Source organism: Salmo salar, chromosome 17 (assembly GCF_965601325.2).
Source record: "Salmo salar chromosome 17, fSalSal1, whole genome shotgun sequence".
Classification (NCBI taxonomy): Eukaryota; Metazoa; Chordata; class Actinopteri; order Salmoniformes; family Salmonidae; genus Salmo; species Salmo salar.
In genome coordinates, this window is record NC_138307.1 from 45,415,731 (window position 1) to 45,441,261 (window position 25,531).

The following is a 25,531-nucleotide window of genomic DNA, read 5'->3' on the forward strand; positions in this document are numbered from 1 at the left end:
TACTCCATGTGTAACTCTGTGTTTTTGTATGTTATCGAACTGCTTTGCTTTATCCTGGCCAGGTCGCAATTGTAAATGAGAACTTGTTCTCAACTTGCCTACCTGGTTAAATAAAGGTGAAATAAATTAAAAATTAAAAAAAAAACAATTTACAATACAAGGATCCAGTTCCAATGTTTGTGGTATGGGTGGTCTGAGTGATACAACTTTTGCAGGTTTGTTCATTGAAGCATGGACCCCCCATACAGTACAGTAGTCATAGTCCAAGTATACTAAAATTTGATTTGATATCTATCATCTGATAAAGTAGTAGTCAGGGCTTTGGCATGAAGTATGAGTAAAGTTGACTCCTTTCTTGTCATTACATTGCTGGCTATTAGATATTGCTGGTTGTTGTATATTTGTATACATTTGTCCTGAAAGGTTTGCTATTTTGAATGTGAGTAAGATTTCCAATTAATCTTTTATGGAAAAAAGATTGAACTTGAATACATCCACTGACTTTAACCTCCTGTTTTCCCATACAGATTCCTTTGCCCCGTGCAGGACCCAGAAAGCAGGCCTCAACACCAGTGTTGTCTTCCACAATGTCAGCCTGTCCACAGTGATGAGGTGTGAGGGGAAACAGAAGTGCTCTCTTCACTTTCGAGTTCACACTGCTCTTCAGCTCAGTGGTAGGTTGGGCTCTCTATTTTGAGATTTTATGTAGAATTATTTTCTGCCTTGTGAACATCAAGGATTTAAGGGAAGTCCAGAGAGGACATATTCAAAAAATTGGTCCATTGTTATGTCAAGATAATAACTAATTTATCTCATTATCACTATATACTCATTATCACTACATGTCAAGATCACGAGACAATCAAAAGTATCATGCATTATCCATGAATTTGTTCAGGTGCACGATAACCACTTCATCAAGGAGCCCTGTGGCTGCATTGATCGCAATGCGGGGCATGTAAGCCCTGAACAATGCCTGAGCCAGCACTGTCTCCCGGGCTGCATGCTGCCTCAAAGACCAGAACCATTGCATGCAAAGAACCACACAGCTAACTTGGCTAGTCTTGTGAGTTAGCTAGGTAGTCTTGTTAGCTAGTAAGCTAGCTTGTTATCTATGCTGGTTGTTAGCTTGCATAACAGATATGTGTATTTTAAGGGACACCGTGTTTTGTGGATAATTTGCATTTACAGATAGGCTGATCAGATTAAATTTTAGCCTTAGAGGCTGATAAATCAGGATGCTGCCTCATAGGCTGTTTCATAGGTAATGCTCCTTGCAGGCATATTAGCTGTCAAAGTAATTTATAGGCAGATGCACATCTAATCCAGGGGGTGAGCTCTATTCCTTGCAGGGTGATCAGATTCAATAGTAGCCTCAGAGGCTGATATCAGAATGTTGCATTGAAGGCTGTCTGCAGAGCCTTACATATGAAACAGCCTACAAGGCAGCATCCTGATTGGTAGGTTGACTGATTGACTGATAACCTGAACCAAGTTACAGTTTGAAGCTTTCTCTTGAGTGGGCAGACTGATGAAAGCCAGTCAACATGTAAATCGCCCAGAAAATATACCTCTCTGTTGATATCACATACATTATCAAGCATTACACAAGTTATCCAGATACTGACTGTTAGCACATGGTGGTCTATAGCAGCTTCCCACCAGAATAGGCTTTAGGTGAGGCAGATGAACCTGTAGCCATATTACTTCAAAAGTATTTAACATGAGATCCTCTCTAAGCTTTATAGGAATGTTGCTCTGTAGATAAACCACCACAACTCCACCTTTGGCATTTCTGTCTTTTCTGTAGATCTCATAACCATGTATTGCTACCACTGTAACATCAAAGGTATTATCTTAGTGAGTTTCAGAGGGTGTCAGAATATGAATGTCATCTGTTGCTAGTAAATTATTGATTTCATGAACCTTGTTTGCATTTACATTTACATTTACATCATTTAGCAGACACTCTTATCCAGAGTGACTTACAAATTGGTGCATTCAACTTATGATATCCAGTGGAACAACCACTTTACAATAGTACATCTATATATATATTTTTTTTGGGGGGGGGGGGAGGGTAGGGGGGGTGGGTTAGAAGGATTACTTTATCCTATCCCAGGTATTCCTTAAAGAGGTGGGGTTTCAGGTGTCTCCGGAAGGTGGTGATTGACTCCGCTGTCCTGGCGTCGTGAGGGAGCTTGTTCCACCATTGGGGTGCCAGAGCAGCGAACAGTTTTGACGGGGCTGAGCGGGAACTGTGCTTCCGCAGAGGTAGGGGGGCCAGCAGGCCAGAGGTGGATGAACGCAGTGCCCTTGTTTGGGTGTAGGGACTGATCAGAGCCTGAAGGTATGGAGGTGCCGTTCCCCTCACAGCTCCGTAGGCAAGCACCATGGTCTTGTAGCAGATGCAAGCTTCAACTGGAAGCCAGTGGAGTGTGCGGAGGAGCGGGGTGACGTGAGAGAACTTGGGAAGGTTGAACACCAGACGGGCTGCGGCGTTCTAGATGAGTTGTAGGGGTTTAATGGCACAGGCAGGGAGCCCCGCCAACAGCGAGTTGCAGTAATCAAGACGGGAGATGACAAGTGCCTGGATTAGGACCTGCGCTGCTTCCTGTGTGAGGCAGGGTCGTACTCTGCGAATGTTGTAGAGCATTTACCTACAGGATCGGGTCACCGCCTTGATGTTAGCGGAGAACGACAGGGTGTTGTCCAGGGTCACGCCAAGGCTCTTAGCACTCTGGGAGGAGGACACAATGGAGTTGTCAACCGTGATGGCGAGATCATGGAACGGGCAGTCCTTCCCCGGGAGGAAGAGCAGCTCCGTCTTGCCGAGGTTCAGCTTGAGGTGGTGATCCGTCTTCCACACTGATATGTCTTCCAGACATGCAGAGATGCGATTCGCCACCTGGTTATCAGAAGGGGGAAAGGAGAAGATTAATTGTGTGTTGTCTGCGTAGCAATGATAGGGGAGACCATGTGAGGATATGACAGAGCCAAGTGACTTGGTGTATACCGAGAATAGGAGAGGGCCTAGAACTGAGCCCTGGGGGACTCCAGTGGTGAGAGCACGTGGTGCGGAGACGGATTCTCGCCATGCCACCTGGTAGGAGCGACCTGTCAGGTAGGACGCAATCCAAGAGTGAGCCGCGCCGGAGATGCCCAACTCAGAAAGGGTGGAGAGGAGGATCTGATGGTTCACAGTATCAAAGGCAGCAGATAGGTCTAGAAGGATGAGAGCAGAGGAGAGAGATTTAGCTTTAGCAGTGTGGAGAGCCTCCGTGACACAGAGAAGAGCAGTCTCAGTTGAATGACCAGTCTTGAAACCTGACTGATTTGGATCAAGAAGGTCATTCTGAGAGAGATAGCAAGAGAGCTGGCCAAGGACGGCACGCTCAAGAGTTTTGGAGAGAAAAAAAAGAAGGGATACTGGTCTGTAGTTGTTGACATCGGAGGGATCGAGTGTAGGTTTTTTGAGAAGGGGTGCAACTCTCGCTCTCTTGAAGACGGAAGGGACGTAGCCAGCAGTCAAGGATGAGTTGATGAGCGAGGTGAGGTAAGGGAGAAGGTCTCCGGAAATGGTCTGGAGAAGAGAGGAGGGGATAGGGTCAAGCGGGCAGGTTGTTGGGCGGCGGGCTGTCACAAGTCACAAGATTTCATCTGGAGAGAGGGGAGAAAGAGGTCAAAGCATAGGGTAGGGCAATGTGAGCAGGACCAGCGGTGTCATTTGACTTAACAAACAAGGATCGGATGTCGTCAACCTTCTTTTCAAAATGGTTGACGAAGTCATCCGCAGAGAGGGAGGAGGGGGGAGGGGGTGGAGCATTCAGGAGGGAGGAGAAAGTGTCAAAGAGCTTCCTAGGGTTAGAGGCAGATGCTTGGAATTTAGAGTAGTAGAAAGTGGCTTTAGCAGCAGAAACAGAGGAAGAAAATGTAGAGAGGAGGGAGTGAAAAGATGCCAGGTCCGCAGGGAGGCGAGTTTTCCTCCATTTCCGCTCGGCTGCCCGGAGCCCTGTTCTGTGAGCTCGCAATGAGTCGTCGAGCCACGGAGCAGGAGGGGAGGACCGAGTCGGCCGGGAGGATAGGGGACATAGAGAGTCAAAGGATGCAGAAAGGGAGGAGAGGAGGGTTGAGGAGGCAGAATCAGGAGATTGTTTGGAGAAGGATTGAGCTGAGGGAAGAGATGATAGGATGGAAGAGGAGAGAGTAGCAGGAGAGAGAGAGCGAAAGTTGCGACGGCGCAATACCATCTGAGTAGGGGCAGAGTGAGTAGTGTTGGATGAGAGCAAGAGGGAAAAGGATACAAGGTAGTGGTCGGAGACTTGGAGGGGAGTTGCAGTGAGATTAGTAGAAGAACAGCATCTACTAAAGATGAGGTCAAGCGTGTTGCCTGCCTTGTGAGTAGGGGGGGACGGTGAGAGGGTGAGGTCAAAAGAGGAGAGGAGTGGAAAGAAGGAGGCAGAGAGAAATGAGTCAAAGGTAGACGTAGGGAGGTTAAAGTCATCCAGAACTGTGAGGGGTGAGCCATCCTCAGGAAAGGAACTTATCAAGGCGTCAAGTTCATTGATGAACTCTCCAAGGGAACCTGGAGGGCGATAAATGATAAGGATGTTAAGCTTGAATGGGCTAGTGACTGTGACAGCATGGAATTCAAAGGAGGAGATAGACAGATGGGTCAGGGGAGAAAGAGAGAATGTCCACTTGGGAGAGATGAGGATTCCAGTGCCACCACCCCGCTGACCAGATGCTCTCGGCGTATGCGAGAACACGTGGTCAGACGAAGAGAGAGCATTAGGAGTAGCAGTGTTTTCTGTGGTAATCCATGTTTCCGTCAGCGCCAAGAAGTCGAGGGACTGGAGGGTAGCATAGGCTGAGATGAACTCTGCCTTGTTGGCCGCAGACCGGCAGTTCCAGAGGCTGCCGTAGACCTGGAACTCCACGTGGGTCGTGCGCGCTGGGACCACCAGGTTAGAGTGGCAGCTGCCACGCGGTGTGAAGCGTTTTTATGGCCTGTGCAGAGAGGAGAGAACAGGAATAGACAGACAGATAGTTGACAGGCTACAGGAGAGACTACGCTAATGCAAAGGAGATCGTAATGAAAATTAAACTAAACAACTGGGGAAGCGAGAGAGCAAGGCCTCCCTCAATAACCATTCACTGAAACACTCAAATATAACTTTTCCAACTTCCACTTTAGAAATTATAATTGATGTAAACTACAGTGGTTCAATGCTTCCAGGAATAGGCTCAAACTTACTTTTTTAAGCTAGATAACTTGGTACAGTATTCTTCCGTGAAACCCACCCAGTGCACCGTATCCTAGGACGCCGTAACTAACTAGCATGCTAGCATCCAATAACACACGGTTAGCACCAATACTTGGTTACAACAAACTACCAATGGATCATTCGTGTCCGTGTCTAGTTCCTTTCATAACGCAGAAGTAATTAAACATTGTCTAGCTAACACAAAGTCCGTCCTGCTAGCTACACAAGTGGACTACACATCTCGAATGTTCAGAAAGTTAAGCTTACGTTGCAAAAATCTTATTGACTAAAAATGATACAGTACTGCTAGCTGGTAGAGTTGGCTAGCTAGCAGTGGCTGCGGTGTTGACTTTGTTTGAAAATGTAGCTGGGTTGCTAACCTCGATAGTTACTCTGTACTACGCCTTTATCTTTGATACAAAGACAACTATGTAGCTATCTAACATTACACTAATCAAATGTTTCTTAACCTCTTCGCTATAGGGGGCAGTATTTTCATGGCCGGATGAAAAATGTACCCAAATTAAACGGCCTACTTCTCGGGCCCAGTGTCAAATATTTGCATATTATTAGTAGAGTTGGATAGAAAACACTCTGAAGTTTCTAAAACTGTTTGAATGGTGTCTGTGAGTATAACAGAACTCTTATGGTAGGCAAAAACCTGAGAAAAAGTCATCCAGGAAGTGAATGATCTGAGAAATGTAGTTCTTCTTTCTAGTCCCTTTCGAAACTACAGTATCTGTGCTGTCACGTTGCACTTTCTAAGGCTTCCATTGGCTGTCTAAAGCCTTCAGAAAGTGGATTAAGCCTTCTCCTGTCTCTGGGCAGATAATAGGAGCTCAGTTTCTGAGTGGTCTGTCTGAGGACAAAGAGATTGGATATGCGCGTTCCCGTGAGCACGCTGTTTTTTCTTTTCCTCCTTGAATGAATACACTATTGTCTGGTTGGAATATTATCGCAATTTTACATTAAAAATACCATAAAAATTGATTTTAAACAGCGTTTGACATGCTTCTAAGTACGGTAATGGAACATTTTGACTTTTTGTGTCTTGATTTGCGCTCGCGCGTTACCCTTTGGATAGTGACCTGAACGCACGAACAAAACGGAGGTATTTGGACATAAATATGGATTATTTCGAACAAAAACAACATTTCTTGTGGAAGTAGCAGTCCTGGGAGTGCATTCTGATGAAGATCAGCAAAGGTAATACAATATTTCTAATACTAATTCTGAGTTTAGTTGACCCCGATGTTGGCGGGTGTCTGAATAGCTAGCCGTGATGGCTGAGCTATGTACTCAGAATATAGAAAAATGTGCTTTCTCCGTAAAGCTATTTTAAAATCTGACACAGCGGTTGCATAAAGGAGTAGTCTATCTATAATTCTTAAAACAATTGTTATGTATTTTGTCAACGTTTATGATGAGTATTTTTCTAAATTCACCGGAAGTTTTTGGTGGGAAATACATTTTCTGAACATCAAGCGCCAATGTAAAATGCTGTTTTTAGATATAAATATGAACTTTATCGAACAAAACATACATGTATTGTGTAACATAATGTCCTAGGAGTGTCATTTGATGAAGATCGTCAAAGGTTAGTGCATAATTTAGCTGTGCATTGCTTGCTGTTTGGGGTTTTAGGCTGGGTTTCTGTACAGCACTTTGAGATATCAGCTGATGTAAGAAGGGCTATATAAATACATTTGATTTGATTTGATATACCCTTGCTTGGAAAATGGCTGTGTGATTATTTGTGTCTATGTACTCTCCTACCATAATCTAATGTTTAGCTTTCGCTGTAAAGCCTTTTTGAAATCGGACAATGTGTCACAGCTGTCTTCAGGAAAGGACCAAAATGCAGCAGAGTTAGTGTTCGTCATCTTGAATTTAATAGAAAGAACACTATAACAAAAACAAACTGAGAAAACTGACAGCCAACAGTCCTGTCAGGTGCAACCACACTAAACAAGAAACAATTACCCACAACCCCAAAGAAAAACACACACTCCTATATAGGACTCCCAATCAAAGGCAACTCAACACACCTGCCTTCAATTGGGAGTCCTAATCACCAACACAACCATTCACACACACAAAAACCCTGCCACATCCTGACCAAAACTAATCCAATTGCTCCCTCTGCTGGTCAGAATGTGACAGTACCCCCCCCCCCCCCCCCCCCTCAAGGTGCAGACCCCGTAATGCACCTTACAAAAAGAAAACACAACAAAAAATCCCCAATACCCCAACAAAACCAATAAACAATAACCCCTAAACAATAAGGGAGGGAAGGGAGGGTGGCTGCCGTCAACGACGGCACTGTGCTACACCCTCCCTCCCCAACCCACCTATGCTGGAGGTGGCTCAGGTGCAGGACGTGGACCTCGCTCCACCTTCGGCATCGCCCACTTCGGTGGCGCCGATAGCTGCGCCGGGCAGACGGGCCACTTGGGCTGACCCTGGCAGACGGACCACTCTGGCTGGGCCGGAAGACATGCGGGCCACTCGGGCTGGGCCGGAGGACACAAAAACCCTGCCACATCCTGACCAAAACTAATCCAATTGCTCCCTCTGCGGGTCAGGATGTGACACAATGTGGTTAGATTAACGAGAGTTATCTTTAAAATGGTGTAAAATAGTTGATTGTTTGAGAAAATTGAATTGTGGTATTTTAGTTGTTTTTGTATTTCGCGCCATGCGATCCCATTGGCTGTTGGCTAGATGTAAGACGTTTTAAGCTACATGTTCTAACATTGGCTATTTTTAGGACTTTTCTGGGATGTTTGATTGCTTTTATTGCTTACTGGGAAGCTTAGCAGAGGTAAACATGCTCATGTTATTTATGTCAGTGCTGCACACAGCGGACTTCCTACTAGGGCACACCACCTCAGTGCTAACAGTATCACTCTGGTTCATAGGCACAAGATTACTGCATACAATAGCTGTGGGATCAGCAGAGGCATTCAGGGCAGTAAGAGGGTCATCAATTAGGTTACTTACATTGTGTCTTCCAACACCGCTGGGATAATGTACATTTGCTGAAGCATTATGACAACTCAGCGGCACAATGGTAGGAATTAAATGAGCTGGGCTTGGATCATTGATAAGTAATTGTCTCAACGCAGCCTTAAAATGCTGTGGAAGGATTCGGGATCTGAATGATTTGGGTGGATCCCATCCTATTTACAACATGAGCTTTGTTTCCAGAAGGTATCAAAATTGTCAATAAATGTTACACCCACAGAGCTGCAGTAGTCTTGTAGAAAGTTATGGAGGGTTAAATGTCTGCTGAACTGTTCAATGCCACAATTTGGGGAGGGCAGAGGGACAGATATTATGGGGCGTTTGTTGGTGTCAAGTAGTGAACCAATCAGTTCTTTAAAATCCATCTTCAGCTGTTCTGAATTGCCCTTCATAATGTCAGTGAATCCCACATGAACTATGATATTCTACATTTCCTGATGATGACTTAAAATGTTTGGGATCAGCTTATTGATGTCCTGTACTGGTGCTCCTTGATAGCACACAGTTTTTTCTCCAGGGATTGAGACATTTCTCACCATTGAACTGCCCAATACAATGGGAATGGCGAAATACGCCCATTCCCACCCCTCACACAATTCGTTGAGTCTTTCATGGGCCCATGATAAGCAGGATAGCGTACCCCAAACTTGACGACAAAGCCACTGCTGGAGTCAGCGTAGTCGGAGTCACCGCCGTCACAGACAATCCCAGCAATGATTGCGCAGGTAGGTCAGGCACCAGTGCAGCGAAGCTATTCCTTATGTCAGTCTGCTCCGAACCTCTCGCAGTCACCCCCATCCTCTTAGCAGCATGCCACTGCCTTCGGTTTCCATGACTTGTGACATGGGACCAGTGTTGATTGGAACATTCTGCTTGCTACAGGATGGATTCTACTTCACTACAGGATGGAGGAGGAGAAGCAGATGGAGATGATTTCCTTGGCAGGCAAGTTCCAGGTAGCACAGGCCATTTGGATAGGGACAGATGGCAAGGCAGGGAAACATCCATCAGGCCCGAGCGGCGTCCAGTCATAGGAGTTGAGAAAAATAAAGTTCCAATTTGCGCTTTCCCCATAAACTCGCGCAGAATTGAGATTTGTTTGCTAAGCATAGCCACCTCATTCCTGTAATCCTCCACTAGCAAACAATTGCCTCATTGGAACCCCAGATTGTCAATATTGTACTGGACAAGAGCGTAATAAACTGGAAATGTTTGCCAGCTATTCCAGGCGAAGCAGGCTCCATTGCAACCTAGCTAGCTAGCTAGCTGGCTAGTTGGTAGCAGGTGTTGACACAGGTATCCGAGTTCTTGAGTTCAAAAGTTTTCGGCATCGAGTTGGTCCCCCCCCGACAACAGCCTGTTTCCGGTTAAGGACAACAGCCATGCGAATACGACAACAGGTTGTTAACAAGTTCATTTTGCGTTATTGACACAGATATAAGGTGTGTTTGCTCTCGGAGTGTTCAGAGCGCACACTGGACGCTCTGGCCAAGGGTTGATCCGAGCATTCTGTTAATTTGGATCGGGGGGATTTATGCCCTTCAATCTAATTTGAGTGTTAGAATTTGTAACGCAGCTGCATGAATTTCTAACATGGCGACATGGGATAATTCGGGTTATAGTTGGTGTGGTGATGTTGCATCCAACGGCAGTGTCCGCAAAGGTAACGCAACGATCTGCTTGTGGATTTGACAGCTCTAACGTAGTTACACCACCAAAATAACATTATGCGGATGTCAATGTGATTGACTCTGACCCTTAATCTCTGTTTGCTTATCAAATGACACCCTATTTTCCATGAAGTAGTGCGCTATATGGGGAATAGGGTGTCATTTGAAGCTACCCTCTACAGTGAAACTTGGGTGTTTTCCTGGCAATTCTTTGATTTATAAGATTGGGGTGCTCACATGCACCGAATACAACAGGTGTAGACTTTACAGTGAAATGGTAACTTACGAACCCTTAACCAACAATGCAGTTTAAAAAAATTAAATAAGAAATAAAAGTAACAAATAATTAAGGAGCAGCAGTAAAATAACAATCGCGAGGCTATATACAGGGGGTACCGGTAGTCTGGGAGGCCATTTGATTAGATGTTCAGGAGTCTTTTGGCTAGGGGGTAGAAGCTGTTTAGAAGCCTCTTGGACCTAGACTTGGCGCTCTGGTACCGCTTGTCATGTGGTAGCAGAGAGAACAGTCAATCAACCTTCGTTTTTAATGGAGTTTGTGAGTGTATAATTATGTACACTTCGGGGCCTGACACGCCCCATAATTCAAACCGTGATGTTTGTACATCCACTAATTAAAGTCAGCCAAAACGTAAAACCTCAATGTCAATATTGAGTCAACATTCAGGTGTAAGTAAAAACAAATGTAAATAAGTTAGAAATTGTGCTACTAATGCACAAACACTTCTCGTAAAAGTAATCATGTTTTTGTTTGGTTAGCTTTTGGAAATTGTAGAAATAAAACATTTTCCTTCTTCAGAAGTTCCAGCTAGGCAGGCTAACGTTAGTCAGCTAATTCATTTTCTAGCTATCATACAGTAGGCGTATATTAATAATTATATATTTAATATAAGTAAACATGCAATCATTATTGACTGTAGCGCATAAAAAGCACCCACAAGCTACCGGTGGCTGGAAACACAATCGTCGCGGGACGAACGAGTGACGAATTTCCGGGCGAAGGTGGTCCATTTTAAAAATTATTCCTTCCTCCCTCGCCCTGCAAGTGTAAACTCGTCAGACGTCATGGCACGTCATCAGAAGTGTCCACTTAATTTGAGGGCTGAGGGGAAAGGGTGTGTCTGTTAAGTTTTTGGAATGCAACCTATGTTGTGAAAACAGCATACCACTGAAACCAGATAGACCACTATGAACGGAGCCACAGTATGTACTTCCATAGTCAGTTCTGTACAGGTGAGAGCGAGATGGGGGCCTGAGTGGGGAAACCCCTGCAATAATATCTTATCTGGCCCTTTGATTCAGGGTCACACTGCTTCCTGTAGCGCATGTGACACGCACGTACGCTCACACACACACACAGGTTGAAGGCAGCCAATTCAGGAATTGATAAAATTTAAACATAAAACATTTCTGACATTTAAATAGTTTTGAAATAAATAGCTTCTACTTTTCAATTTATTGAGAAGCACTTTTTTTGATGATTGAATTGTCATTTTTGTTAACTTCCTAAATTGACTGCATTCTATTTGAATTGAGCCCAACCCTGACACACACACACACACACACACACACACACACACACACACACACACACACACACACACACACACACACTGTAATTATGGTACTTGTACTGACCCTGTATAGCTTGCATTCTAGTGATTTTTAATGCTACTTTTCCTCAGAGCACATCCATGGTGTCTCCATATGCACTGTTACCGCAGGGATGATGTTGGAAATCTGTAGGCTCGTCAGCTTCCCCAGAGTAGCCAGAGAGAGACTGGAGGGACAGCAGGTACAGTAGCACACTACCACACCATGCACCCTACCATACTACAAACTACTACACTACACACTACTACAGAGAGACTGGAGGGACAACAGGTACAATCAGATAAATCTTTTTTTTGTGAACATTACACTTAGTTAATCAAAGACAAGCAAAAACATTTCTGTACATTATGTGTGCTTGTGGCAACAAGAACATTTCTCTATTGATAGGAACAGATATGGACCTGGCTTAAGAACACTTGTAATGGCTGGCATGTTTATTTGTTTCTTTTCTTTCTCTCTCTCAAGTTGGAGGTTCAGAATGACTGCTCTGAGGTGTGGCCAGGTCAATACGTTCACGTCACTCTAAAGACAAATCCAAGCTACTGTGGAGTCACCTGGACAAGCACTTACCAAGTCCCAGGTGAGGATGAGGACCGTGATCAATGGTGCATAATAATAATACTAATAATGGATTGGATTTATATAGAGCCTTTCTACTAACTGAGGTACTCAAAGCGCTTTACATAATACAGGGGAAACTCACCTCTTCCAGCAACAATGTGTGGCACACTCACTACACATCAGCTAGCATGGTGTAGAGGTGAGGATATATGCCAATTAGGAATGAGGGAGATGATTAGGTGGCCATAATGTCAACCGATTGATTGAAATCGCCATTTCAGCATCTTGCACACACAGATTCCCAGTGGATCATGTTGGTTAAACCTAACTGTACTTGACTTTGATTATTTAAGAGCTATTGAGTTGAGTGAGTAAACTGACACTGCAGGTGTTCATAAGCAAAACTATTGAGTCAGCAAATGTCTAATGCAGAAACACTTAAATATCATAAAACCCTCATTTCCTAACCAAAAGTCACACTACCCTGCTGAACAAAACAGCATAACCCAGCTTGATCAGCAGGGTAGTCATGCTCTTACTCAATGTGCATACACAATGATCATATGTCGAAGCATTGTTTGTTTTACAGAGAACAAACCTTAACTTGGTCTTAAACTATATTTCAGAATGTAGCAGCAGAGATCTTCGGAGTAACATTCCAGAATGCATCAGTAAGTTTGATAGATTGTATTTCTCTATTGTTCTATAGTTCACAACAATTAAATCACTCTAGATATCCCTTAGCATGGGTTACAATGACAGACTATTTCTGCGTTCAACAAGGCTACATTTTTGCCTTGCATAACCCGACAACAATATACTCATTCTGTATTTCCTTGTGTACAAATCAGCCTAAAGATATTGGCAGTGCATCCATTTCCCTTGACTGTCTGATTACTGACTGACTGTGTCCTATGACAGCTGGGAGGCTAGCGTACACGGTGGACTCAGACAGAAAGGAGCTGGCTGTGTCTGTCTCAGACATGTTGGAGGATAAAGACTATCACCTGAGACTGTGTCACAGAAAAGCCTACACCTGTAGAGACACAGGGGCCAACACACTGGTAAGATTACAGGAGATGGAGACCTTAAAGAGTAAATGTTAATTTTCAAATTGTGAGACCCTGGTTAGCCTGGAATCCATAATGTATATATTTCACTATTGTTTCACTCAGTGAAATGAAAGCAGTGTGTGGATTCCAGGCTAGGCACTGATAATGTTGAGGCACTCCCCTCACTTTCCTAGCATAATAACACCTCCCAGAGACAAGTGTGTTTACAACTACTGCTTGCCAGTAAGTGTTGTAAAACGGTGAGAGTCAATACTATACTTTGTGCATACTCTGATAGTAACACAGGAAAGAGGAGGGTCATAGAAATGCCTCAACCAGATGGTATGAAACAGGCATCATAAATCAGTTGTGCTATACTCGATCAGACCCTGGATTCAAATGCCATTTGAAATTATTTCAAGTACTTTACCTGGGCTAGATTGAGCTTGCCTAGCACAATGGAACCAATGTACAGTTGAAATCAGAAGTTTACATACACCTTAGCCAAATACATTTAAACTCAGTTTTTCACAATTCATGACATTTAATCCTAGTAAAAATTCCCTGTCTTAGGTCAGTTAGGATCACCACCTTATTTTAAGAATGTGAAAATGTCAGAATAATAGCAGAGAGAATGATTTATTTCAGCTTTTATTTCTTTCATCACATTTCCAGTGGGTCAGAAGTTTACATACACTCAATTGGTATTTGGTAGCGTTGCCTTTAAATTGTTTAACTTGGGTCAAACGTTTCGGGTAGCCTTCCACAAGCTTCCCACAATAAGTTGGGTGAATTTTGGCCCATTCCTCCTGACAGAGATGGTGTAACTGAGTCAGGTTTTTAGGCCTCCTTGCTCGCACACGCTTTTTCAGTTCTGCCCACACATTTTCTATTGGATTGAGGTCAGGGCTTTGTGATGGTCACTCCAATACCTTGACTTTGTTGTCCTTAAGCCATTTTGCCACAACTTTGGAAGTATGCTTGGGGTCATTGTCCATTTGGAAGACCCATTTGCGACTAAGCTTTAACATCCTGACTAATGTCTTGAGATGTTGCTTCAATATATCCACATAATTTTCATTTCTCATGATGCCATCTATTTTGTGAAGTGCACCAGTCCCTCCTGCAGCAAAGCACCCCCACAACATGATGCTGCCACCCCCGTGCTTCACGGTTGGGCTGGTGTTCTTTGGCTTGCAAGCCTACCCATTTTCCCTCCTTGGTAATTATGACCAAACAGTTCTATTTTCGTTTCATCAGACCAGAGGACATTTCTCCAAAAAGTACAATCTTTGTCCCCATGTGCAGTTGCAAACCGTAGTCTGGCTTTTTTATGGCGGTTTTGGAGCAGTGGCTTCTTACTTGCTGAGAGGCCTTTCAGGTTATGTCGATATAGGACTCGTTTTACTGTGCATATAGATACTTTTGTACCTGTTTCCTCCAGCATCTTCACAAGGTTCTTTTCTGTTGTTCTGGGATTGATTTGCACTTTTCGCACCAAAGTATGTTCATCGATTGGAGACAGAACGCGTCTCCTTCCTGAGCGGTATGGCAGCTGTGTGGTCCCATGGTGTTTATACTTGCATACTATTGCTTGTACAGATGAACGTGGTACCTTCAGGCGTTCTGAAATTGCTCCTAAGGATGAACAAGACTTGTGGAGTTCTACATCTTTTTTTCTGAGGTCTTGGCTGATTTCTTTTGATTTTCCCATGATGTCAAGCAATGAGGCACTGAGTTTGAAGGTAGGCCTTGAAATATATCCACAGGTACACCTCCAATTGACTCAAATGATGTCAATTAGCCTATCAGAAGCTTCTAAAGCCATGACATAATTTTCTGGAATTTTCCAAGCTGTTTAAAGGCACAGTCAACTTAGTGTATGTAAACTTCTGACCCACTTGTGATACAGTGAATTATAAGTGAAATAATCTGTCTGTAAACAATTGTTTGAAAAATGACCTGTGTTATGCACAAAGTAGATGTCCTAACCGACTTGCCAAAACTATAGTTTGTTAACAATACATTTGTGGAGTGGTTGAGTTAATGACTCCAACCTAAGTGTATGTAAACTTCCAACTTCATTTGTAATAGTGGCAAATTTGCAAACCAGGCCCATCTGGCACTCCAGGTAGACTAGTATGTCAAATAATGTTTGAACCCAGGTCTGACCCTTGTTCCCTCTCGGCAGATCAGAAAGGAGGATGTGCTGAAGAATACTACTCTGCAGTATTCTACACCTTTGCCCTGTCTCTGTATCGAGGTAAAGATTCTTAACTGATCCTTATCTAGTTAGGTCAATTTTATCTACCATTTTATCTTCTTGTTAGATCATTTTGTTTGACCTTTATGTAATCAAATGTCTATGACGATCTGGACAGTCTTGTGGAAATTGTGATGTTACAGTACATTCGAAAGACCCCTGGACTTTTTTCACATTTTGTTACGTTACAGCCTTATTCTAAAATTGATTACATTGATGTTTCCCCTCATCCATCTAGACACAGTACCCCATAATGACAAAGTAAAAAAAGGTTTTTAGAAATTGTTGCAAATTTATTTTAAAAACTACAAAAATATTACATTTAAACAAGTATTCAGACCCTTTAATCAGTACTTTGTTGAATAACGTTTGGCAGCGATTACAGCCTCAAGTGTTCTTGGGCATGATGCTACAAGCTTGGCACACCTGTATTTGGGGAGTTTCTCCCATTCTTCTCTGCAGATAATCTCAAGCTCTGTCAGGTTGAATGGGGAGCGTTGCTTAACAGCTATTTTCAGGTCTCTCAAGAGATGTTAGATCAGCTTCAAGTCCGGGCTCTGGCTGGGCCACTCAAGGACATTCAGAGACTTGTCCCGAAGCCTCTCCTGCATTGCCTTGGCTTTGTGCTTAGGGGCTTTGTGCTTAGGGTCTTTGTCCTGTTGGAAGGTGAACCTTTGCCCCCGTCTGTGGTCCTGAGCGCTCTGGAGCAAGTTTTCATCAAGGATCTTGCTCTGCTCATCTTTCCCTCGATCCTGACTAGTCTCAAAGTCCTTTTCGCTGAAAAACATCCCCACAGCATGATGCTGCAACCACCATGCTTCACCGTAGGGATGGTGAAGACGTGACCCTTGGCATTCAGGCCAAAGAGTTCAATCTTGGTTTCATCAGACCAGAGAATCTTGTTTCTCATGGTGATGAGAGTCTTTTGGTGCCTTGTGGAAAACTCCAAGTGGGCCCTTCATGTGTTTTTTCTTCAGACCACTCTACCATAAAGGCCTGATTGGTGGAGTGCTGCAGAGATTGTTGTCCTTCTGAAAGTTTTTCCCATCTCCACAGAGGCTCTGTCAGAGTGACAATCAGGTTCTTGGTCACCTCCCTGACCAAGGCCCTTCTCCCCCGATTGTTCAATTTAGCTGGGCAGCCAGTTCCAGGAAGAGTCTTGGTGGTTCCAAACATCTTCCATTTAAGAATGATGGAGGCCACTGTGTTCTCGGGTCCCTTCAATGCTGCAGAACATTTTTTATACCTTTCCCTAGATCTGTGCCTCAACACAATCCTGTCTCGGAGCTCTACAGACAACTCCTTCAACCTCATGGCTTGGTTTTTGCTCTGACATGGACTGTCAACTGTGGGACCCTATATAGACAGGTGTGTGCCTTTCCAAATCATGTCAAATCAATAGAATTTACCACAGGTGGACTCCAATCAAGTTGTAGAAACATCTCAAGGATGATTTTTTAAATTAAACCTTTGTTTAACTAGACAAGTCAGTTAAGAACCAATTCTTATTTACATTGACGGCCAAACCCACACAACACTGGGCCAATTGTGCGCCGCCCTATGGGACTCCCAATCACGGCCGGATGTGATGCAGCCTGGATTCGAACCAGGGACTGCTGTAATGCCTCTTGCACTGAGATGCAGTGCCTTAGAGCGTTGCGCCTCTCGGGAGCATGATCAATGGAAACAGGATGCGCCTGAGCTCAATTTCGAGTCTCATAGCAAAGGTTCTGAATACTTATACAAATAAGTTTATATTTTTTTATACATTTGCAAACATTTCTAAAAACCTGTTTTCGCTTTGTCATTATGAAGTATTGTGTGTAGATTGATGAGGATGTTTTATTTAATCAATTTTATAATAAGGCTGTAACGTAACAAAAAGTTGGAAAAAGTCAAGGGGTCTGAATACTTTCTGAATGCACTGTATATATTTATCCCACAGGGCTGGTCTGCCACCTCTGATGCACCCAGAGTTCAAGTCTTTCCCTTCAGAGACCGTGAGTGTCCTTTAACTTCTGTTACACTGCATGTTTTATTAATTGGTTGGTTGGTTGATTGTGAAATTTGCAAGATTGTCAGTGCATTGCTTTTGACCGCGTCTCTTTTCTCCAAAGATCTGGAGGAGTTGTGGTCGGGCATTAACTTTGACCCGGTGGAAGAGTTGTTGTCATGGGAACCGGTGTGTCCTGTTTCTGTGGTGATCTCACTGTGCCAGAAACCAGGGAACAATGAGTGTGACGATCTGGCTGGTTCATCACAGACCCTCAACAGGGAAAAGGTTAGGTGCCTCTATCAATCAGCCTCACATCTGTACCTCTGAACTCCTTCACAGTTTAAAGGCTGTTTCAAAGACAAAAGACTGATATGACATAGAAACAGTCAGGCACCAAGGCTATATAACCAGATGACTCTTTTACAAGAACTAATATAGATTCAAGCCCTCATTTAACTTTCCTTTCAGATAACATTCTCCACAGTGGATCCACACCCACAGCTTTGCATAAAGGTAAGACACCACCTTTGCCTGCGGTGTCTTCAACGACTGAATGCACTTACTATCTGAACTTTCCGGTACATATCCCCTTTGAGTGTGCAGAACAAATTCATCTAACAAATGCATGCTCCTGGCTGTTTTATGTACAGTTTACCACAGATTCTGGATCCTGGATCCGGTGCCCCTTTGCAGATGGGAATTTCCAAGGTAATAGCTCTCTGTAAATAGTGTGCATATATTTATCATAAGTGATCCGTCTGAAGTTGTGAATGACGGACTTTTAAGTGGAAAAGGGTACCACAGTTTGTACATCAGCCAAACCCGTAAAACCCAAGGATAAGAAACCACCCACACTCTAGTATTACACTAATGCAATATTATGGCACACCTGGATTCAAATAGCATTTTTTTAAAACTTGTCTGACACAATGGACCAACGGAATAGTACCAGAAGTGCAAACCCCATCCATTTGGCACTCCAGGCATGCTGAATCAAACTCTCAAACGTTTTTGAAAGAAAACAAATACTATTTGAACCCAGGTCTGTTATCTAGTATTACCAATATAGAGTCGTTTTAACACAATTCTTTTTTCCCATAGGGATTTTAGAAACTTAAAATAAGAGCTGCATTTCATATACGCTTACTCTGGTGTGATGTTTTGATAACCGTGTAAATCTCTCTAGGACAAGGTGACTTTTTTCAGTATATTTGCCTGTATTGACCATTTACCCCCCCCCCCCCCCCCCCCCAAAATGAAATGCTCATTTGCTATCATAATGAACTACAATTGCCATGATAATCTGGATGAGACTGCCGAATTGAGGCAAAGGTAAGAATCTCTCGATTAACTATTTAATGTTAGCTAATTTATTTAAATGGACAATTCTGTGAACGGTCTTGTGCAAGTTTTAAATTGACACAATACCTGTTAGCAAAGGTATCGGCCAGAGATGACATGCAGGAGCTTGCAGGGATTTGTAGTTTTGAATGATGTCTACTTTGACGCTAGTTACCATTTTCAAGTCTGAGAAAATTGAGCCAAAAATATTGATAAAAGTCACCTTGTCCGAGAGAGATTTACATGGTTATCAATACGGGTAAGCCTACATGAAACACAGGCCTTATTTTAAGTGTTTCTAAATTCCCCTATGGGATAAATGAATGGTGGAAAAACTATTGAAAGTTTCCCTGTTTGACCGCTAGGTTTTATGGGTATTATGACACCTCCACTCTGGGGCTCTATACTGCAGGTGATCATACAGTAAGTAATGTTGAATGATGCTATTGCCTTACTCTCCAGCTTGGGACCTGGGTGTCGACCAGCAGCGGCTGGTTTTAACGTCACGGGTCAGAGCACCCCTCTCTCTTCATGTGTGTGTGAAGACGGGGACCTCTGCATGCCACCCAGAACACACACTCCCTGTACATGTGGTAAATGCATGTCTATCTGCACCTAATTCTTATCATAGGCAACAGTACTAATTATTATTTTAAAAAATAAGGGTGTTTGCTTACTATGAAGTCTGCTGTATCAAGGAGCTGTGTTGACTGTACGACTTACTTCCCCAATAACCAACCAAAACTCATCACTCAACATAAAAAGGGAACTAACAAATGAGTCACTGACAACCAAAACTAAACCAGGTGGGGCTTTAAAATAGGTTCTGAAAGGCATCAATGGGCGTGCCTACTGAGTGCTGGCCAAGCTCGAGTAGGGTCTTAAAACCTGTTAGGGCTAGGGGGCAGTATTTGCACGGCCGGATAAAAAACGTACCCGATTTAATCTGGTTACTACTCCTGCCCAGTAACTAGAATATGCATATAATGAGTAGATGTGGATAGAAAACACTCTAAAGTTTCTAAAACTGTTTGAATGGTGTCTGTGAGTATAACAGAACTCATATGGCAGGCCAAAACCTGAGAAGATTCCATACAGGAAGTGGAAATCTGATTTGTGGAATCACCTTCAACACTTTGCCTATGAAACACACCATGAGTTAGGATTCATTTAGCACTTCCTAAGGCTTCCACTAGATGTCAACAGTCTTTACAAAGTGGTTTGAGTCTTCTCCGGTAAAAACTGACCGAACGAGAGGCCTGGAAAGTTGGTCAATAGGGGAGGGCCATTACTACTATGACGAGGGCGCCCGTGGGTACCCTTTCGTTCCGAAACGTTTAGTAAGACAATGCAATCGTCCGCCTTGAATATTATTGAAGCTCTGATTGAAAAAGGCCCTAAAGATTTATGTTATCCTGTTAGGGCTAGGGGGCAGCATTGACACGGCTGGATAAAAAACATACCCGATTTAATCTGGTTACCACTCCTACTCAGTAACTAGAATATGCATATACTTATTACATATGGATAGAAAACACCCTAAATTTTCTAAAACTGTTTGAATGGTGTCTGTGAGTATAACAGAACTCAAATGGCAGGTCAAAACCTGAGAGATTCCTTTACAGGAAGTGGCCTGTCTGACCATTTCTGGAACTTCTTTGCCATCTCTATCATTTACTAAGGATCTCTGCTCTAACGTGACACTTCCCACGTCTTCCATAGGCTCTCAGAGCCCGGGAAAAAACAGAATGTCGTCATTCCAGCCCCAGGCTGAAACACATTATCGCCTTTCTCAAGTGGCCCATCAAGAGACACTAGCTTATGCGCGTGACCCCGACCGCCCCCGCCTTTGGGATTTTTTCCTCTGTTTGCCGAAAAGGAGATTCCCGGTCGGAATATTATCGCTTTTCTACGAGAAAAATGACGTAAAAATTGATTTTAAACAGCGGTTGACATGCTTCGACGTACGGCAATGGAATACTTTGAATTTTATTGTCAGGAATTGCGCCAAGCGCGTGACACTTCTTTACTATTTCGGATAGTGTCTGGAACGCACGAACAAAACGCCGCTATTCGGATATAACGATGGATTATTTTGGACCAAACCAACATTTGTTATTGAAGTAGCTGTCCTGGGTGTGCATTCTGACGAAGACAACAAAAGGTAATGACATTTTTATAATAGTAAATATGATTATGGTGAGTGCTAAACTTGCCGGGTGTCTAAATAGCGAGCCCGTGATGCCTGGGCTATGTACTTAGAATATTGCAAAATGTGCTTTCACCAAAAAGCTATTTTAAAATCGGACATATCGAGTGCATAGAGGAGGTCTGTATCTATAATTCTTAAAATAATTGTTATGCTTTTTGTGAACGTTTATCGTGAGTAATTTAGTAAAATGTTAGCGAATTCCCCGGAAGTTTGCGGGGGGTATGCTAGTTCTGAACGTCACATGCTAATGTAATAAGCTGGTTTTTGATATAAATATGAACTTGATTGAACAAAACATGCATGTATTGTATAACATAATGTCCTAGGGTTGTCATCTGATGAAGATCATCAAAGGTGAGTGCTGCATTTAGCTGTCTTCTGGGTTTTGGTGACATTATATGCTGGCTTGAAAAATGGGTGTCTGATTATTTCTGGCTTGGTACTCTGCTGACATAATCTAATGTTTTGCTTTCGTTGTAAAGCCTTTTTGAAATCGGACAGTGTGGTTAGATTAACGAGAGTCTTATCTTTAAATGGCTGTAAAATAGTCATATGTTTGAGAAATTGAAGTAATAGGATTTTTAAGATTTTGAAAATCGCGCCACAGGCTGGCAGTGGCTGTTACGTAGGTGGGACGAATTCGTCCCGCCGGTCCCATAGAGGTTATACAACGTTTGACATGTTTGAACGAACGTAAATATATATTTTTTGCACATTCGTGACGACAAGTCCCGCGCTCTTCAGTACATTATGAGTAGCCTTCGGAACGCGCTAACAAGAAGGAGCTATTGGGACATAAATTATTAACTTTTTCGAACAAAACTACATTTGTTGTGGATTCCTGGAAGTGCCTTCTGATGAAGATAATCAAAGGTAAGGGAATATTTACAATAGTATATTTGATTTTAGATGGTTCCAAGATGGCGCTAACCTGTATCGCCTAGCCTATTTTTCTGAGCATAGCACCTCGTTTATTGCAAAGTGTGATTTCCCAGTAAAGTTATTTTTAAATCTGGCAATGCGGTTGCATTCACGAGATGTTAATCTATAATTCTTTGAATGACAATATTACAATTTAACAATGTTTTCGAATAGTAATTTTGTAAATTGTAGTGCTGAACCACCGGAAGCATTTGAGGGAAAATATTTTCTGAACGTCACGCGCCGATGTAAAATGCTGTTTTTATATATAAATATGAACTTTATCGAACAAAAAAATGCATGTATTGTGTAACATGATGTCCTAGGAGTGTCATCTGATGAAGATTGTCAAAGGTTAGTGCTGCATTTAGCTGTGTTTTGGGTATTTGTGATGCATGCTAGTTGCTTTGAAAATGACAGTGTGATTATTTTTGGCAGGGTACTCTCCTAACATAATCTAATGTTTTGCTTTTGCTGTAAAGCCTTTTTGAAATCGGACAACGTGGTTCGATTCAGAAGAGGTGTATCTATAAAATGGTGTAAAATAGTCATATGTTTGAGAAATTGAAGTTATAGCATTTATGAGGTATTTGTATTTCGCACGACGCGATTCCACTGGCTGTTGACTAGGGTGGGATGCAAGCGTCCCAGGTTCCCAGACAGGTTAACACCCACCATGGATGCCCATTAGAGTTGCCTGATACAGTCAAACTAAAAGAAAAGAACCCCCACCAACTTAAGTTGAGAGGGAGGGGGTAGGAAAGAGAAGGAGAGAGACCGGGGGAGTGGGAGGGAGAAGGGAGAGGGAGGGGTTAGGAAAGAGGAGGGAGGCAGGGAAGTTTCTCTACCATTAACCTTCTTCTGAACACCTCCAAAACAAAGGTCAAGTGGTTTGGTAAGAAGAATGCCCCTCTTCCCACAGGTGTTATTACTACCTCTGAGGGTTTAGAGCTTGAGGTAATCACCGCATACAAGTACTTGGGAGTATGGCTAGACGGCACACTGTCCTTCTCTCAGCACATATCAAAGCCGCAGGCTAAAGTTAAATCTAGACTTGGTTTCCTCTATCGTAATCGCTCCTCTTTCACCCCAGCTGCTAAACTAACCCTGATTCAGATGACTATCCTACTCATGCTAGGTTATGGAGACATCATTTATAGATCGGAGGTAAGGGTGCTCTCGAGTGGCTAGATGTTCTTTAAGATTTCGGCCATCCGATTTGCCACCAATGCTCCTTATAGGACACATCACTGCACTCTATACTCCTCTGTAAACTGGTCATCTCTGTACACCCATCACAAGACCCACTGGTTGATGCTTATTTATAAAAATCTCTTAGGCCTCCCTCCCCCCTATCTGAGATATCTACTGCAGCCCTCATCCTCCACATACAACACCCGTTCTGCCAGTCACATTCTATTAAAGGTCCCCAAAGCACACACATCCCTGGGTCGCTCCTCTTTTCTGTTCGCTGCAGCTAGCGACTGGAATGAGCTGCAACAAACACTCAAAATTGACCGTTTTTTATTTCAATCTCTTCATTCAAAGACTCAATCATGGACACTCTTACTGACAGTTGTGGCTGCTTTGTATGATGTATTGTTGTCTCTACCTTCTTGACCTTTGCTGTTGACTTTTCCCAATAATGTTTGTACCATGTTTTTGTTCTGCTACCATGTTGTATTTCTACCCTGTTGTTGTTACCATGCTGTGTTGTCATGTGTTGCTGCCTTATGTTGTTGTCTTATGTCTCTCTTTATGTAGGGTGGTGTCTCTCTTGTTGTCATGTGTGTTTTGTCCTATATTTATGTTGTATTTCTTTTTTATATATTTTTTTTATCCCAGGCCCCATCCCCGCAGGAGGCCATTTGCCTTTTGGTAGGCAGTCGTTGTAAATAAGAATTTGTTCTTAACTGACTTGCCTTGTTAAATAAAAGGTTAAATAAAATAAAAGTTAGAGAGTGAAAGTAAACATGGAGCAAATCAAACAGGTAGATACAAAATAAAAGTATTTCTAGTCATTATCACGTCCTGACCATAGAAAGCTGTTATTTTCTATGGTAGAGTAGGTCAGGGCAAGACAGGGGGGTTTTCTAGTTTAGTTTTTCTATGTTGTTATGTTCTAGTTTTGTATTTCTAGGTTGGGTTTTGTTTGGGATGATCTCCAATTAGAGGCAGCTGGTCATCATTGTCTCTAATTGGAGATCATACTTAAGTAGGTGTTTTTTTCCAACTGGGTTTGTGGGAGATTGGTTTTGAGTTAGTGTATGTTTCTACTCTGCGTCACGGTTTGTTGTTTTTCTTCGTTCAGTTTATTGTGTATGTATTGCATAGTTTCACAGTGAAAATAAAATGTGGAATGACACACACTCTGCACTTTGGTCCGCTCCTTCCTACGACAGCCGTGACAGAATCTCCCACCACCAAAGGACCAAGCAGCGTGCCCAGGAGAAACAGGAATAGACCTGGGAGGAAATTCTGGACGGGAAAGGAGCCTGGAGTCAGACTGGGGAGTATCGCCGTCCAAAAGAGGAGATTGAGGCAGCGAAAGTGGAGCGGCGATATTACGAGGCACTATACCAACCACGAGGCAAGTGCGAGAGGCAGCCCCAAAATACATTTTGGAGGGGGCACATGGGGAGATTGGCAGAGTCAGGGTGGCGACCTGAGCCAACTCCCCGTGCTTACTGTGGGGAGCAAGTGACGAAGCAAGCACTGTGTTATGTGGTGATGCGCACTGTGTCGCCAGTGCGTATTCACAGCCCGGTGTGATCTGTGCCCGCGCCCCGCATTTGTCGAGCTAGGTTGAGCATTCAGCCAGGAAGGGTGGTGCCAGCTCAGCACTCCTGGTCTCCAGTTCGCCTTCTCGGTCCAGGATATCCTGCGCCGGCTCTGCGCACTGTGTCGCCAGTATGTATTCACAGCCCAGTGCGTCCTGTGCCAGCGCCCCGCGTTTGCCGGGCGAAAGTAAGTAAGCATCCAGCCAGGATAGGTTGTGCCAGCTCTACGCTCGACACCTCCAGTGCGCCTCCACGGCCCAGTATATCCTGTACCTGCCCCACGTACCCGGCCTCCAGTGAGTCTATCCAGCCTGGTACACCCTGTGCCTGCTCCTCGCACTTGCCCTGAGGTGCGTGTCACCAGTCTGGCGCCACCTGTGCCAGCCCCACGCATCAGGCCTCCAGTGCGCCTGCCCAGTCCTGGGTGTCCTGTTCCTGCTTCCCGCACTCACCCTGAGGTGCGTGTTACTAGTCTGGCGCCACCAGTGCCAGCCCCACGCATCAGGCCTCCAGTGCGCATTCCCAGTCCAGAGCTTCCGGCGACAGTTCCCAGTCCGGAGCTTCCGGCGACAGTTCCCAGTCCGGAGCTTCTGGCGACAGTTCCCAGTCCGGAGCTTCCGGCGACAGTTCCCAGTCCGGAGCTTCCGGCGACGGCCTGCAGTCCGGAACCTCCTGAGACGGCCCGCAGTCCGGAACCTCCTAAGACAGCCCGCAGTCCGGAACCTCCAGCGGCGGCCCGCAGTCCGGAACCGGCGGCCCGCAGTCTGGAACCTCCAGCGGCGGCCCGCAGTCCGGAACCTCCAGCGGCG

The 25,531-nt window shown here is 43.9% G+C and overlaps 1 protein-coding gene across 1 annotated transcript in view; it reads left to right on the top strand.

The window, feature by feature from the left end:
- Positions 1-25,531, top strand: part of il17rel (interleukin 17 receptor E-like) — a 53,424-nt gene that overhangs the window by 15,107 nt on the left and 12,786 nt on the right. Inside the window, exons 3-13 of the mRNA XM_014152794.3 lie at positions 528-674; positions 11,668-11,777; positions 12,062-12,176; positions 12,784-12,828; positions 13,079-13,221; positions 15,401-15,472; positions 17,418-17,472; positions 17,590-17,753; positions 17,937-17,981; positions 18,119-18,176; positions 19,272-19,402. Of these exons, the coding sequence (XP_014008269.2) occupies positions 528-674; positions 11,668-11,777; positions 12,062-12,176; positions 12,784-12,828; positions 13,079-13,221; positions 15,401-15,472; positions 17,418-17,472; positions 17,590-17,753; positions 17,937-17,981; positions 18,119-18,176; positions 19,272-19,402 (1,085 nt within the window). The remainder of the gene's footprint in view (positions 1-527; positions 675-11,667; positions 11,778-12,061; positions 12,177-12,783; positions 12,829-13,078; positions 13,222-15,400; positions 15,473-17,417; positions 17,473-17,589; positions 17,754-17,936; positions 17,982-18,118; positions 18,177-19,271; positions 19,403-25,531) is intronic.